Below are 17,266 nucleotides of genomic sequence, written 5' to 3' on the forward strand. Positions count from 1 at the left end.
GGTTGGTGCTGTTATTATCCCCATTTTGAGGTAGGTAGGTATTTCAGTGGATAGAGCACTGGGTCTGGAATTAGGAAAACCTCAGTTCAAATCTGGTCTCAGATGTTTACAAGCTTTGTGACTTTGGGCAAGTCACTTAACCTCTGTCTACTTCAGTTTCATCAACTTTAAAATAGGGATAATAATATAACCTAATTCCCAGGGTTGTCTTGAGAATTGGATGAGAGAATATTTGTAAAGTGTGTAGCCCAGTCCCCTGGGACACAATAAGTGTTTAAAAAATTATTGTTCCCATCTTTCCTTCCATTTTACAGATGGGGAAACCAAGGCAGACAGCAACTAAATGATTTGTCCAAGGTCACACAGATAGTAATCATCTGGATTTGAATTTAGTTGTTCTTTACTTCAGGGCCAGTGCTTTTAGACCTTTTGCACCACCTAGCTGCCCAACTTCCATGCCAGTTATTGAGGCTAGGAATAAATGGAAGTCCTTGGTATTGCCCACACTATCCTGTGTAGTTAGTATTAAACAATATCAGGTAGTTTGAGTGGAGCAAAAGATATTTCCTCACTAGAAATGGAGATGAGGAGGTTGGAGTACCTCGCTACATACATCCCCCCTTACAACAACCTGGTGTGACTGGTGGAGGAGGCAGTTAGTTGCTAGCTAGTGACTAACACTTGATTATTAAGAGCTGAAGAAAGTTGTTAGGTTAAATGCTGCACCTTTTCTCAATCTTGGCCTCATGGTAGACCAGTCAGCTTAGTCCCTAGGTAAGCATTTAGCATAAGGCCTGGTGCATATTAGGTGCCTGAGAGTTGTTTATTGATTGATTAATTATTGATTTTGCCAGTGCTTTTTTCTTTATTCTCATTTCTGAGACTAGTCAGGAACAGTTTACTTTTACTTGGGAAGGAGTTCAGTTTATTTCCCTCATTTTATTTAAGGGTTGTTTAAATTCTTCATCACATTGTTATAGGTTGGTGGGCAGGGGCTTAAAAGAGGTCCCAGTTGGGGGGCAGCTAGGAGCACCGGCCCTGGATTCAAGAGGACCTGAATTCAAATCTGGCCTCAGACACTTAACACTTACTAGCTGTGTGACCCTGGGCAAGTCATTTAACCCCAATTGCCTCACCAAAAAAAAAAAAAAAAAGAGGTCCCAGTTGTTGAGTATTTTTTAAGTCTCTCACTATATTAATAATTTAATATTGACTGGGCAACAGTGGCAGAGGCCCTAGAATGGAGGGAACAGATAGGAGGAGCAGAATCAACCCTTATAGATGGGGTCTGGAACATAGACCCCCATAGGATTAGAAGGACCCAAGGGGACAGACTGCTGGATGTCAGGTTTAGGTCTTCCAAAGCTATAGCCCATTTAGATCCCACTTGAAAGAGTCAGACTTGTAAGTGATTCAGTAATTAAGGACCTTCAAAATACCTAACTGGGGAACATGGGTTCTCCAGAAGCCGAAAAATCCAATAAACCTCTGATCCTTCCTATTTTAGACTGTAATGATTGGAATAACGCCACCTGCTGGAGACTTACTGTAGAAAAGCTCTGCCATGAAAGGAAGGTCTTTGAGGGCAAGACCATGCATCTTTTCTTTGGCCTCAGGAAGTGACATTTGCTAGTGGGAGGAGGAAGGGGGAGCCGAATGCTCTGTCTCTCTCTCTTTCCTTTGGACTCTGGTGGAGAGTGGAGTTAGAAATGTGCTCTCCCTTTAATAGGTAGATGAATGTAGGCCTTTCTCTCTCTCTTTACCAAATTCTTATTCTCCTTAATAAATGCTTAAAAGCCTAACTCTTGCTAAAGCTTATAATTTATTGGCGACCACTCATTAGATATTTTAAATAGTTTAGCTAGAATTTTAGCCCTTAACAAGACTATGGGGAAATGTCAGTCGTCCATTATGGGCTGCATCTGGAATCATCTGGGTTCTTCTCATCCATTGTATGCTGTCAAACTTAATTGAGCAGGCTGGACTCTGCATTTGTGGAAATTTCCATTAGTCCTTTTACATAACAAATTTGCTTCAGAAATTTCTGTAGGAAATGTCAGTAAGATTTTATGCTAAAATGACTAAATTTTTCAGTCTGCTTTTTTGATGAATTTAATATAAATGATGTTTAAAATTTTAAATCTAAGATAAAAAATTTGTTCAGGTATCTGCACACATATGTACTCTATTACATATTATGCATATAGTACATATCTATATAGATGCGTGTATGTATGTATATCCCACCTATATGTTTATGAACTTAATTGATCTCCTCTCACCCCTTTCTTCTCTATAGCCTGGATCAATTGAATTAGGAAATGGAGAGAAATAAATGATTAATGATAATAAAAGAGAACAACCTGTGAAATGCTTATTGTTAATAATTATTTACATTTATATAGTACTTTAGGATTTAAAAAGTACTTTTCTCCCAACAAACCATTGAGGGTAGAGTATATTATCATTTTGGGGGTGGGGTTGGGGCAATGAAGGTTAAGTGACTTGCCCAGGGTCATGCAGCTAGCAAGTGTCAAATGTCTGAGGCCAGATTTGAACTCAGGTCCTCCTGAATCCAGGGCTGGTTCTTTGTCCACTGCACCACCTAGCTGCCCTCAGGTAGTATATATTATCTTTATTTTATAGATAACAAGAGGGAAAATGATTTCCTTATGATCTTAAAACTTATTTGTGTTGGATCTGTCATCTGAACCCAGGTGTTTTGGTTCTAAGTCTAGCACTTTCTTTCACAGCACTTTGGAACCTTCTCTGGTGCATTTTAAAAAAAGTTTAAAAAATTCATTCTAAGAGTTAGGAAAAATCATATTCCTAGAATTAAAAAGATACCCAATCATCATCCAGTTTGGTTCTTTTGAATATTTTTATAATCTGGACAATCTTGAAAATTAGGTTGAACATAATAATGAGCATTCTTTTTCCTTAGGAAAAAAGTTTGTCTTTCAAGGTAGCTTTCACATTCTTGGTTCTAGTCTTAAAGTTTTATGCCATATTACTTGTTAGTTAACATTTACTAGGCACCTAGTTCTAGACACTGTGTTAATGCTAGGAATACAAATATGAAAAAGAAAGACAGTTAACTAGGTTACTGTCTGCTGGGGAAAGACAACACACTAAAGGAATTAGGAAGATGGTGGGGTTGGGGATTGTAGGAGAATCCCAAAGGAGTGCAGGCGGGGAGATAATAGCTTTCCTTCATGAAATACCCTTCCTTAATACCCTTCTTTAAATGAAAGTTTTGAAGCTCATTGCTCTGCCCACCATTCTTAGGGTTGATCTTGTGAGATGTTGCAGTTTCCCAGTGATGGAGGTTTCTGGGGGCATGATAGAGAATACATAATGATAAGATAATATAGTCTAATAGAAAATATTCAATGGTAGGTTGTTTGTTTGACAGAACTAGATATTAAATGTTAGGTGCCACCACTCCTTTTTTCTGAATCATAATAACAATCTTAACATTTTCTCATTCTACCCCAACTAGTATTTCTCTACTATGATTCCTGAGCTACAAAGTTTAAATGCTGTTATACCTTAACAGGGTGAATTTAGCAAACTGAATAAGATATTTTAAATATAGATAAGAAGTTGGTAAATATTCTGCTAGCTAACACATTTTTAAAAATCTGGCTATTCATGTTCTCTTATGTATGTATACCAGTGGAATAATTACTTGATGAAGTGTTCTTTTATCTTTGACAGCACTAAGTTGCTACTTATCCTGAGTGAATTGGTGACAGTTTAATTTTTAAGACTTGATGTATAACATAGGGGAAAGGGCCAGGGGTTGGGTCTATTATTTAATTGGTAGAGGGAATCCCAGAAGAGGAAACTCCCTCAACCAATATAAGTTGGCACTTTCTCTTCAGCTTAGATTCTAAGAATGTTGCCTTGAGCAATGTGGAGTAAAGTGACCTGCCTAGGGTCACACAGTCAGTTTGAGTCAGAGGTCGTATTTGAATAGAGATCTCTTGGCTTCTTATTCTGTCGCCCCGCAGTGTATAAAATATAAATAACATAATAACCAAAAGATTTCCTTTACCTAACATAATGCCTTACACATAAATATTGTATGAAAGAATGACTATTTTTTTGGGGGGGGGGTTGCATTTAGGATGAAGAAAAAAGTGATGACATTGCAGATTTCTCTGAACCAGTCCTGGAATTTAACCAAAATGTTAAAGTTACTTCTCAAAATTATAATGGTCCTCCATTTCCACCAGTTGTATCTGTTGCTCAGCCTACTGCTGACATGCTGGAGAAAGTGATTGAGAAAAAAGAGGCTCTAGAAAATAGCCTTATTAATTGGTAAGTTTGCATTGATATTGATATTAATAAAGTGATAACAAATATAACAGGAAAATGACACTTCCATTGCAATACTTAAATTTCTTCCTTTTACATATTAAAATTTTCTTTAACACTGCTGGTCACTGATGTAGGGTTGAAAGGCTTATTTGATTGCATTTTTTGTTAAAAATGACAGGAAATATCTATAAACTTGTTGATTTGCATCTGTCAAAAATCAGTGGCAAAAATGTATCTTTTTTAGGTATTGTAATAAAAGCATTTAAAAAGATATATTCTGTTGTGTAAGGTGACTTCTGAGTTAGCATTTTGAAGAATAGTGTTGTATGTAGTAATGTAATGACTTGCTGAACTTGAAATCTGGAGAGACTTGGGTTCAAATATGCCCCTTAAAATGGGCTTTGTGAGGGGCAGCTAGGTGGCACAGTGGATAGAGCACTGGCCCTGGATTCAGGAGGACCTGAGTTCAAATCCGGCCTCAGACCCTTGACACTTACTAGCTATGTGACCCTGGGCAAGTCACTTAACCCCAATTGCCTCACCAAAAAAAAAAAAAAAAAGAAAAATGGGCTTTGTGATCCTAGGCAAAGCAATTTATCTTAGCCTCAACTTCCTTAGTTGCCAAATCAGGTTGCTGAAAGGCTGAAATGATAGAATGTAAAGCACATTGCAAACCGATCTTACAGAGCAATATGGGTGTTATAACTCTTACTGTTTATGATTATGGTTACAGTTAATGACCTTGGAAAAAGAAAATAACTTACTTTTCCTGGGTTCTTTAGATAACTGCATGCCTGAAGCCAGAGGACATACCAAGTGGTTGTTTAAGGTTCTTTCCAGCTCTTTCTGTGTGGTTTTCTTTTTCTTTTTCTTTTCTTTTTCTTTTTCTTTTTTTTTTTTTTTTGTGGGGCAATGGGGGTTAAGTGTCTTGCCCAGGGTTACACAGCTAGTAAGTGTCAAATGTCTGAGGTTGGATTTGAACTCAGGTACTCCTGAATCTAGGGCTGGTGCTTTATCCACTGTGCCACCTAGCTGCCCCCTCTGTGTGGTTTTCAGTAGAGTTTTAAGTATTTTAACTGCACGCCATACCAGGTAGATTCATTGACTTATTCTTTCTTCTGAACTTAGGAGTTCTGTTCAACTTTGAATCCTGATTTCCAAAGTGATTTTAAGCAAGTTCTTAAATCACTATGATTCTGTTGGTGTTCTGTAGTCAAGGTTACTACACTAGCATATCTTTTTCAGCCTTATCACTTGGTGGAATAGGTATCATTTTCAGATATCATTTGTGTAGTTCATGAGTAAAGGAATGTTTGAAAATGTAAAAATAGTATGTTCATCATTTGCATAAATTTCCATTGAAAAAAAGTCATTAACTTTTGTTTCCCAGGGTAGAACAAGAAATAATGTCAAGAATTATCACTAGAGTGCTTCCATTACAGTCACAGGTAGTACCTAATGCCACTGTTTCAGAAAGTGAAGAAAGTGAAACTTCAGCCTCTGATGTTGGTAAGTGCTAGCCTCTTAATTTGTTTCTTTTCAGATACCATTTGGACTATACTTGTGTTCAATTTACTGTGAAAACATATGTATAATAATGATAAAGGAGGTCTTCAGAATTCTTAATTTTTTTATTGATGCTTTTTATTTTTCAAGTTATTGGCATTTTATGATATACCCTCCATACCCTTGTGCCAAAGAAAAACACTTAACACAAACCAGTATATTGAACATGTCTGTCAGGGTATATATCATTCTATATATAAAGAGAAGGGCAGTAGGTTTCATTTCAGTACTCTGAAATAAAGGTCATTATATTCATCTGAATTCTAATTTCTTTTAGTCATATTTTTCTTTACATTATTGTGGTTATTATGTATATTTTTGTTCTCTGGACTTTACTTTTGACTACATCATTTCATTGTCTTTCCAACTCACCACTTATTATAGTGCAGTAGTTCTTGAAATTCATGTTACAGTATCTTCAAATTCTCCCCAATAAAAAGGCACCCACTTTGATTCCATTTTTTGCTACCACAAAAAATAGTGTTTTGAATGTTTTAGTATAGATAAGAAAAGGAAGGTTTTTTTGATGGATGACCCTTGAATACAGATTTGGGATCACAGTATAGTTAGTATTTCCTACAGTTTCTTAAATTGCTTTAAAAGTCCCAACCATTTCTTCCATGACTTGAGTAAATACTAGGGGAAGTCGATTTACCCCCTCTTCCTCCCTTACATACATGTGTCCTCCTAGGAGACCTCATCTTAGGGAACTATGTATCTTGGTATAGTTCATGAATATCACTGTCTTTGCTTCTGCAGTGATCAGTGACCCAAAATAAGTTAATTTTTATATTGATTATTTGACTTCTTTAAAATTACTGCCCTATGTTTTTGGGTTCCCTGTATAAAATACTTAGATCACATATTTCACCATAGTTTCAAAGTTATTTCATTATAAGAGCAAAGGCCATATGATGCCTCTAGATTAAATCTACTACCTACTCAGGCAGTTTTTACTGTTTTATCCATATTTTCATAAGAGTCACAGGATATAGAAGTAGAACATTTTTATCTATAGAGTAGTTCACATTGTCTCTGAATCTGACAATGATGGCTAAAAGTGTGCATAAAGCAGCTTCTTCTCCTGTTGTCTCTGTGTATCTTTAGCTAAGATGTGTAGTTTCTGTAGTTCTTGCAAAATGCATTTGAGAAAGTTCATTCAGATGCATTAGTTCTTAGTGACTATGATGCAAATGTAAATGTAAATCCTTTTGTATCTCAAAAAGCTATAGTAGTAGGAATGGGATAACATCCATAATTTCCTCCCCCCTTCCATTTCAATTAGTAATGTGGTCCAGCTTATTAGTTATCTCAATAAATTATACTCAAAACATAAAATACATATATATTTTCATATTTGCCTCCCCTTTTCCCTATAAGCATCTCTGATACTTTAAGAATTAAAATATAGATTTGATTATGTTTTAACACATATCTACTTTTCTCAAATGTTTTAATGTCTAGTTGAAGCAGCAGGTGGTACAAGATTCCGACTTGTCGTTGATGCTGGTGTGCCTGTGAACTCAGACATGATTAGTTGTTTCGTGAATGAAGCTCTTGAAGAGATTATTGCCATCATGCTGGGTAACAGGGAAATGACAAAAGGAGTCCCTCCTCTTCCTGCAAATGTTCCTACCAGTGTAACATGCTTACCAGTAAGAACAATTTCTGTAATAGAGTTGTTTTTTTGGGAGGGGAATGGGGCAATGGTGATTAAGTGACTTGCCCAGGGTCACACAGCTAGCAAGTGTCAAGTGTTTGAGGCTGGATTTGAACTCAGGTTCTCCTGAATTGAGGGCCAGTGCTTTATCCACTGCGCCACTTGGCTGCCCCTGTAATAGAGTATTAAAGTGGCAGAAGTGTTCAGATCAGATTCTTGTTGCCAAGTGTAAATCAAGCTTGGGTTGTTTAAAAAAAATAAATTGACTCAAATTTTAAGTGATATCAGGAATAAGCCAAATTAAGAATTATGTTTTGATTCTATTGACATATTGAATGTCTTATCTAGTAGCTATAGAATGGATCAACTTTCTGATGAAATCTTTTCTGCAATGTTATTAGTGAGATAAAATTTAAGAGACGGCCAGGAAGATGGATAATATTCCTTAGATTCTAGTTTTTCCTATAGCCTCCAATCCACATCTCCAGAGACCACCATCCCTTCTCCATTTTTCACCATCAAATCAACACAACCATTACTTTTGGAATGGGCTTATCAGTGACTACCTCATTGTTCCACCAACCATCTCTATGACTTTTCATAACAAATTATCCTTTCCTAGCTGCCCAACCCCTATGTATTTGGTTTCCCCTATTAGAATCTAAGCTTCTTAAGGGCAAGAAGTTTTTTCAAGAGTACACATCAGGCTAATTAGCCTATAATTTTCAAATCTATCTACTTTTTTTTCTTTTGAAATCAGAACAACATATTCCCTAACTCCTGCCCTGAGGCCCTTCTCTTGTTTGCCATGATTCTTCCAAGATCTATAGAGGAGGAAACTCTTTTTTAGATACAGAACTATTCCAGAAGGCCCAGTGTTCTGAAGGGCTAATTTCTGGATAACTGAGGTTTTCCAGTACCTCCATTGTGGAGACAGAAAAGTGTCTAGTTTGGCAAGGTTCCTTATAGTCATGATCTTTCCTAGATTTTTTGCGTGTAGCTTATAAACAAGTCCATTTTACTGTATTTAAAATATTATTAGTTATTTGTGTCAGTTATCTTTTTTTTGTATTAAATTTTTCTTAGACTGTTCACCATACTCCAGTGCCAACTCCACAACCCACTCCACCTCAGTCTCCTCCTCCATCTCCTCTTAAGCAACCATTATTAATAAAAACTCCAGAGGCTTCGCCCTGTGTTTCAGAACACGACGATATTTTTCCTGTAAAAGAACAATTTACTCAAACAGGTAAATACGGAATTCTTTCATAAGCTTCGGTAACATCTTTTTTTTTTTTTGGTGAGGCTATTGGGGTTAAGTGACTTGGCCAGGGTCACACAGCTAGTAAATGTTAAGTGTCTGAGGTTGGATTTGAACTCAGGTACTCCTGAATCCAGGGCCGGTGCTCTATCCACTGCACCATCTAGCTGTTCCAGCTTTGGTAACATCTTAATGAGAATTTTAATTTGGGCTTGTATTTATAGATTAATACGTATTCCTATTATTTCTTTATTGACTTCTTTTTTTTTGGTAAGGCAATTGGGGTTAAGTGACTTGCCCAAGGTCACACAGCTAGTAAGTGTCAAATGTCTGAGGCTGGATTTGAACTCAGGTCCTCTTGAATCCAGGGCCAGTGCTCTATCCACTGCGCCACCCAGCTGCCCCTCTTTATTGACTTTTTAAATTAAATATCAAATTGTTTTTCATGGTGAGAAATTGGTTGATGCTTTTAGAAAACTTTCCAATTTCATAGAAGAATCAATTAAATAATTTAGGTTTTTTCTCCAGAACTACTGTGCACTTACACTAATGGTTTCTTTTTTAATAATTATTTTAAATGTAATACTTATTTCTAGTACTCACCATTATGTTTTATAACAAAATGTCAGGGGATTTATGAAGTAAGATACCTTTACCCTTGTCAACTGGACTATTTGGCTGACTTTTTCTCTTTTGGTTTCAAATTTTTAGGAAATGATAATCTCCCTGCAAGTACTCTCATTACTACTCCTATAGCTACTCCTGCTGCTACACCCCCTTTAGCAGGTACACCAACTCTTACTGTCTCAGAAGATTCCTCTGAGAAACTGAAGAGACCAAGCCCCAAACTTCCCAAGCCATGGAGTAGTGATGATTTGCCACTGGATGAAGAGAATCCTAATCCTATTCAAGAGGAACCACTTCACCCAAGAGCTATGTAAGCAATAAAAATTTTTTAACTTGTTTGTATTTTTTAAAACTTGTAGATGTTTTGAAAGGTTTTTTTAATGTCTCTTCTCAGTAATCCATCTTCTTCAATAGAGTCCCCCCTTATAGTAAGGAAAAAGTTAAGCAAAACAAGTCGGTATGTTATCTGTGTCTGATAGCATATGCAGTATCAATCGTACAACTGCCTCTCTTAGGAGGGAAATTGTCTAATCATCTGGAATCAATAGCAGTCATTTCAGTAATCTGAATTCTGATGCCTTTTATTATTTTCTTATGTATATTATTATAATTAGTATAATGGAAAAATTACAGTTCTGTAATAATAACAATAACTATTACATTAGTGTGATTACTACTTGTAAAGGGAGTTAGGTGGCTTAGGGAAAGATTTGAGTTCATATTTGGTCTCAGACACTCAGTAGTTTTGTGACCCTGGACAAGTCATTGAACCTTTGTTTCAGTTTCCTCATGTGTGTGTGTGTGTGTGTGTGTGTATGGAAGATAATCACACCTACTTCCCAGGGTTGTAGTGAAAATGAAATGTAATACTATCTGTAAAGAACTTGGCAAACCTTAAAGTACTCTATGGTATAATTTATTATTGGGGTCCTTTGTGTGTGGTTTTCTTTTGGTTCTGCTTTCATTGCATTTTTAGCATAATTTATATAATATTAAGAAATTTCAGGAAGCAGTGAACTGATAACTATTCAATCATTAGCTACTTTAGAAGAAAAAAGTATCATAAGTGGAAAGTTTGACTTTTTACTCTTTTTCATTATTCACAATAAAGGGTGTGACATTTATGTATTCTAGCATTATTCTTTTAGTCAGTAAAGAATTATTTTTTGGACAAAATTCCTTTTAAATCCTTAGATTTTAAAGAATGAATATAGTTTTGTAGATTATATAAATATATACTATAAAATATATAATATATATAATTTTATAATCTTATAGCCTTTACAAATAATCAAATTATAATGCTAGTTGTAGCTGTGGTTTTTTAAAGTAGATTTGTCCTGGAGATTTCTGGTCTAAGTATATAAAATGTGTCTTTTTTTTTTTCCTTAAAGTGTAATGTCTGTGGCTCGGGATGAAGAACCTGAGAACATGGTCTTACCTGTTCCATCAGCCATTCCCAATCCAGTAATCTTGAAATCATTTCCTATTGAAGCAAGAGCTCCTTCTCCAGTGCATACACCCAGTTCTGACCAGATGACACAGGAAAGCAGTTCAAGCTACATCACCACCACTGAGACAGAGACCCTTGAGAGACCCATTTCCGAGGGAGAGATTTTGTTTAGTTATGGGCAGAAGATGGCCATAAGAGGTAAGTTAACTTTCTTCAAGTGGTTTCACTGAGTTCGCTAATATGAATATATTTAATCTTCTTTAAGCTTCCCTATTGGAAATATTTATTTTGCTTGAAAGAATTAAATGATTTACTAAAAATTCTTTCCATAAATATTGATGTGTTGATACACTATCATGGCTTTTGTTCCCTTGATTAAACCCATTTGTTTTGCTCTAATGTTGAAATCTTTTATACATATTAGGCTCATCAGCTGAACAGCACTGTTATCTAGGGAATTTGTTTCATTTTCAACAAGTACCTTATTGAAAATTGAGAATGATTTGCATGTGAATTGAAAACAATACTGTAATTATATCTGAATAGAAGTTGTTGTTGTTGTTATAGTTGTTTAGTTGTTTTTCAATGTCTAACTCTTCATGACCCCTTTTGGGGGTTTTCTTGGCAAAGACACTGAAGTGGTTTGCCATTTCCTTCTCCAGGTCATTTTACAGATGAGGAAGTTGAGGAAAACAGATTTAAGTGATTTGCCCAGGGTCACACAGCTAGTCTGAGGCCATATTTAAACTCAGGTCTTCCTGACTTCTAGCCCAACTCTCTATCCATTGAGCCAACTAGCTGTTAATTAATAGTGTTTTGTTGTAAATTTAAATTTGTAATTTGCTGTGATGTATAAGGCAAAATTATTTTCTAAATTTTAATTTCCAGATAGAGCAGATGGAGGACTGTTTTTAACCACCTTCAATGATAGTTTATCTAGTACTCTGCATGATGCTCATGAAATGGTAAGAAAATAATCATCTAGAACATTAGATTCTATGTATAATGAAAGATATGTTGCTTAAATTTTTATCTGAGAGCAAATTTTTTTATTTATCTAAAAGCAGCATGTTAGGTAAATTATAGTAAAATGTTTGTGAAGGAATTAAAAATTTTCATAAATATTTCATTAATTCAGTCTTACTGAAACTGCTTAAGAGCTACACAATTTAAAAAATATGTGAAAATCATTACTTAAAGTAAAATCAGAGTGAAAATAGTATTAAAGAAAATAAATTTTTGACTGCTTTGCCACTACAGCACTAGGCCTTTCCATTTGACCTAAAGCTGAATCTACACTATCTGTTGCCTCCCCCTAATACATCATGAGCTCCTTGAGAAGAGAATGCTGTCTTGCTTTTCTCTTGTATCCTTAGTGCTTAGCACAATGCTTTACACACAGTAAGTGCTTAATAAATGCTTTTCCATTCATTCATTCATTCATTCATTCATGATGTTTTATTGACTTGTTAGATCTTAAGTTCCACAAATTTATGGGATTGTATCTTATCTAAACTCTATTTCCTCCCAGTGCTTAGCATAATGCTTCATACAGAGTAGGTATTTAGTTATCATTTGTTGATTGAAGGGAATGAATGAGTTTACTTTAGTAGCTAGACTATAACTTTAGCAACTGGACCGTGAAAAGGGTATGTAATTTGAAAATTAAGCAGTCTCAAGGCACATTAAGAAATGAAATTTTAAACTGTAGCCTCTTTAAATATTTTAAATATAATATAGGTGATGAATGAAAAGCCCCAAAGATGGAATTTCTGGGCAGTAAGTAATTAATTTATTAGTTAGGCTAGTAAATAATCAATAAATTAATGGTTAGTGGTCTTTCTCATAACCAAAGACAAAACCATGGAGATACCTGAATACTTAAATACCTTTGGAAAAGGACATGCCCCTGACAGGTGAAAATCAACCCTAATTAGTGAACAATTAGTGCTGGGGTGGGCAAATTAATGAAGAGGTGGTCTAAAAGCATCTCCTGTTGAGAATGTGACTTGATCATGACACTTAGCTGTCACCAGAAATCTGGCCAAAGGAATCCATCTTTTCCAAGACCACTTTGGTTGGTTTTCTCCTTCATAAGATGGTTCTCCCTGGACTCTAATAGAGGGGTAAAATGGCATGGGCACAATGCTTTAGGGCTAGCATACACCTAGATTAGATTCTATTTACGTATTAACAAAAGTAAGATTTCCCTATTTGGGTGTGGCATATACCCAGGGGATTAGGCCAGTCTCATCTACCAGTCTTGTCCTTCAGATATTGCCTGAGTGACCTACAAGAGCTTGTCCTTTAATGAGGAAATAGAAAGGAAAAACCTTAATCCTAATTTAATAATTGGTTATTAATATAGTAAAAGAATACTAATTTCATAAATTAAAATATGATAATATAAACAATAAAAATATTTAAATAATAACTCTCTTATATGGTTTAACTAAGACAACTTTCCTTCAAGATATAATCAATCAGTTGTTTTGAATAGTTGTAGCTATAGTTAGAAACATTACACAATGATGAATATTCTGGAGAGTGAAGGAAGAAAAAAATACATTTAAGAAGCAAGTGGCAAGCTAGTAGAGCTTACTAGTAGTTTTTTAAATTGTGGAACATCTTTTATTATAACCATCAACAAGAAATATTTGAAATAGTGAATTACTGAAATAAATGCTGTTAAAATAGTTTGCTTTTCCATATATATTAATGTCAAATACTTAGCTTTTAACCTATGAATTTTATAGCACAGTAATAATGTTTTCATGTATTTTTTCATTGTAAAGAGAATTGTAAACCACTTTCAATGAATATATCTGTTTAGCAAAGATCATTTGGGAAATATAGGGTGTCCTCTAAGTCTTAGTGCGGTTTTATGCTTTTAAAACTACACTAAGACTTTGGCAACACCCTATATTACAGTTGGATTATTACATTTAATTTTGGTGTGACCCTATTCTTTATTATTTGTGAGTATTGCCACGTTGTATATACTTTGTAAAGTATGTATATTTCATTCAAACCCTTTTAACTGGAGATGTGATTATAATTTTGTTATTGTCTCCAATGTTAATAAAATCCAGTCAATCTATGATGTTATTAATTTGATTTGAAACCAGATGGATTTTTTTTTATTACTAGTTCCTTTCCTTTTTTCTTTTTTTTTTCTTTTTTTTTTTTAGTGAGGCAATTGGGGTTAAGTGACTTGCCCAGGGTCACACAGCTAGTAAGTGTTAAGTGTCTGAGGCCGGATTTGAACTCAGGTACTCCTGACTCCAGGGCCGACGCTCTATCCACTGTGCCATCTAGCTGCCCCTGCCTTTCCTTTCAAACTGCCTTGAATTTAAGTACTTTGTATTTATTTGTATTTATTCTTTTTATATTTATTCTGTACATACTTACATATGTCCTTGTTGTCTTCCACTTTGGAATGGAAGCTCCTTGTGAAAAGAAATTATTTCTTTCTTTGTATCCCTGGTGTTTAGCACAATTCCTGGAACATAGTAAATATTTAATAAATGCTTTTGGTTGATTAAATCAAAACTAAAATTCAACTAGAACTTTTTACTTTAATGTATAATGTGAGATTTATTTTGTGAATACTATATTATTAATTATAAGTGAAAGTAAGTAGAAATAAATATAAATGCCTTTACGTTATGATAATCCCCTGTCTTTATGTTTCTCTTCTCTAAGGAAGATGATTCTCCTAGTGAAGGACAGGTGATGATGAAGAGACCCCATAAAGGATATCAAGAAGATATATTTCTTACACTTCTTGCTAAATTAAACCAAGAACCATTAGATTCACAGCAAGCAGTCTACCATTCAGAGGTAATTTTTAGCATTCATTTAATTTGTAGAAGTAAAAGTAGCAGTGGTCCCATTTTAAATTTTGAAATAAAATAACATCTCAATTTGTCCAGAAATCAGTCTTGTAATAACCTCAGACTTTTAGCTAAACTTGAAATGAGAATCCTAAAGATGGAACACCCACATTTTAGGGACAAGGAAACTGAGGCACATACAAATGAAGTGGCTTATTCAAGCTTAGTTAGTGACTAGGTTGGGATTAGAATTTAGATCTTTTGATCCAGAGCTCTTCTCATTTACTTTGGCTTCTCCGGCAACAAAGAACCTTACCTAACATTATAGAATTTGGGGAGTTGGAATGAACCTCAGAGGCCACCTAGCTTATTCTGTAATGAGGAAGATTTCTCTCTATGACATCCCTGACAAATGGTCCTCTAGTATTGCCTTGGAGTCCTGCAGTGATGGCCTACCAATGGCCTCTGAACCAACAAGAGGCTTCTTCTAGTAACAAGTCAGATCTATGCTCCTTTTACTTCACCATCTTTCACAAGACATGCTCCATTACAGTGATGAACACCTAGAAGGAGCATACATCTCCCTGTTTTGTGCCTTTATTAATAATCAGAACATTGTTGAATAGTTATTTCTGTAGTTGCATTTATTAAAAAAGTTTGTGAGTTTTACGTATCTACATAAAAATGCTTCGTTGAATAAGGGAGATTTTTGGAATGTTAGCTGTTCTACCAAGTCATGCTTTTTTTGTAATCAATAAACAGTAAACCCAATGAGATTTTGTATTTTTGCATATTTTAATCAGTTATATAAAGTTGTGATCTGTTGTAGAGAATTGATTGCAAAAACCTGTCTTATATTTTCATCAGGGATATATACCCTTAGTACATATGTAGCTTGTTATCACAAAAGGTTTTAAAAGACAATAAAATAGATGTGTGGATTGGTAGTTTTGATGTCCTGTCGATTGCTTTTCTTCAGGTGTTAATATAATTTTTGTGTTTTCTCATTCTTTCATTATCTTCCATGAGATATCTTGTAAAACATTTCACCATCTTCAGCACATATTTCCTCCTGGTGTTGTTAGGCTGGTCTAGCTATTCTTCTTAACGTTGTTGTCTTTGGTGTCAGTTCTACTTTGCATTTCTTATTAGGAACTGAATTTTTGAATCCAAATGTGGTGGGTCCTGTGCTGCTACTGTTGCTGAACATAGGTCATTATAGATATAGTTACAGATACATTCAACTTTGTGTCTGATTGTTGTTTCCCTGCCAGAATCATTTGTGAATGTTCTAGGATGTTGTAGCTCAGGTGGGTTAGACTTTTTGTAACCTCCATGCACTGCTTTATCAGAGCAATAAAATTAGTGTTACATAATTTTACAGTGAACAAAAGGTATAGGACCATGTAGCAGGCCAAAAAAAAAATGGCTTACTAAAATACCTGGTTGAAAGAGGGCATTTTAAAAATGATAAATTATAGCAAAAACAACAACCATACAGACTCTATACATGAAAATCTGTGGTACATGACTAATACAATACTCAGAGGGAAATGTAGAGTGCTGATTGTCAGCATCAGTAAGCAAAATAGAAAAACTTAAGGAATCAAGTTTGCATTTAAAAAATTTACAGGCAGAACAAAGCAGGAAGGCAACAGGAAAATAATAATCAAGATTGTTGTTTTCTTTAAAATAAGAAAAAGACTGAAATTGCTTCCAAGAAAAAACAACGAAGTTGATAAACATTTATCAAAACTAATCATAATAATAGAACAATCCCAAATTGCCAAAGTTGGAAATAAAGGAAGCTCAGAATAGCAAAAACCAATGTAAAAATTATCAGTGATTACTCTGCTTATAGAAATATTAAAATATGAAATACTAGGATAACTTTAAATGGAACAATGTTAAGGGGAAGTAGACAGGCTGCACTTCACAATGGCTCTAGTTCCAAGTGATTTTACAGATGAATTCTACCAGACTCTTAAAGAAACAGTAACTTCTATATGCTCACTTATAATCTCTCTCTCTCACATATGTGTTTGTATGTGTATAAATAAAAGAATTAGATGTATATACATATTTATGTATGTGTGTGTATATGTGTACATACACACATAGACCTGTAATTTACTGGTGTAGGTAGCTCCCAGTGAGAGACTCCTTTATCAATGGAAATCAGCAACTGCAATTTATAGTCTTAGAGAATTGCCTAGTACACCAAGAGATTGTCTTGCCTGGAATCACAACCAGAATGGATCAGAAGTAGGACTTCTTGACTTTGAATCTAGCTCTTTATCCACTCTTATCATACTGTCTATACCATATAGATTATTTTAAATCATAGAGAAAGATGCTAGACTACCTAAATCTTTTTGCAAAAATAATATAAAACTGGGGGCAGCTAGGTGGTGCAGTGGATAGAGCACTGGCCCTGGAGTCAGGAGTACCTGAGTTCAAATCCGGCCTCAGACCTTAACACTTACTAGCTGTGTGACCCTGGGCAAATCACTTAACCCCAATTGCCTCACTTAAAA

At 35.0% G+C, this 17,266-nt stretch overlaps 1 protein-coding gene across 1 annotated transcript in view; it reads left to right on the forward strand.

The window, feature by feature from the left end:
- KIAA0586 (KIAA0586 ortholog) overlaps positions 1-17,266 on the forward strand; it is a 141,831-nt gene that overhangs the window by 76,025 nt on the left and 48,540 nt on the right. Inside the window, exons 20-27 of the mRNA XM_043980217.1 lie at positions 4,133-4,326; positions 5,717-5,835; positions 7,357-7,547; positions 8,639-8,801; positions 9,525-9,750; positions 10,835-11,091; positions 11,782-11,858; positions 14,599-14,736. Coding sequence (XP_043836152.1) covers positions 4,133-4,326; positions 5,717-5,835; positions 7,357-7,547; positions 8,639-8,801; positions 9,525-9,750; positions 10,835-11,091; positions 11,782-11,858; positions 14,599-14,736 — 1,365 coding nt within the window. The remainder of the gene's footprint in view (positions 1-4,132; positions 4,327-5,716; positions 5,836-7,356; positions 7,548-8,638; positions 8,802-9,524; positions 9,751-10,834; positions 11,092-11,781; positions 11,859-14,598; positions 14,737-17,266) is intronic.

This window comes from Dromiciops gliroides, chromosome 2 (assembly GCF_019393635.1).
Source record: "Dromiciops gliroides isolate mDroGli1 chromosome 2, mDroGli1.pri, whole genome shotgun sequence".
In the NCBI taxonomy this organism is placed as follows: Eukaryota; Metazoa; Chordata; class Mammalia; order Microbiotheria; family Microbiotheriidae; genus Dromiciops; species Dromiciops gliroides.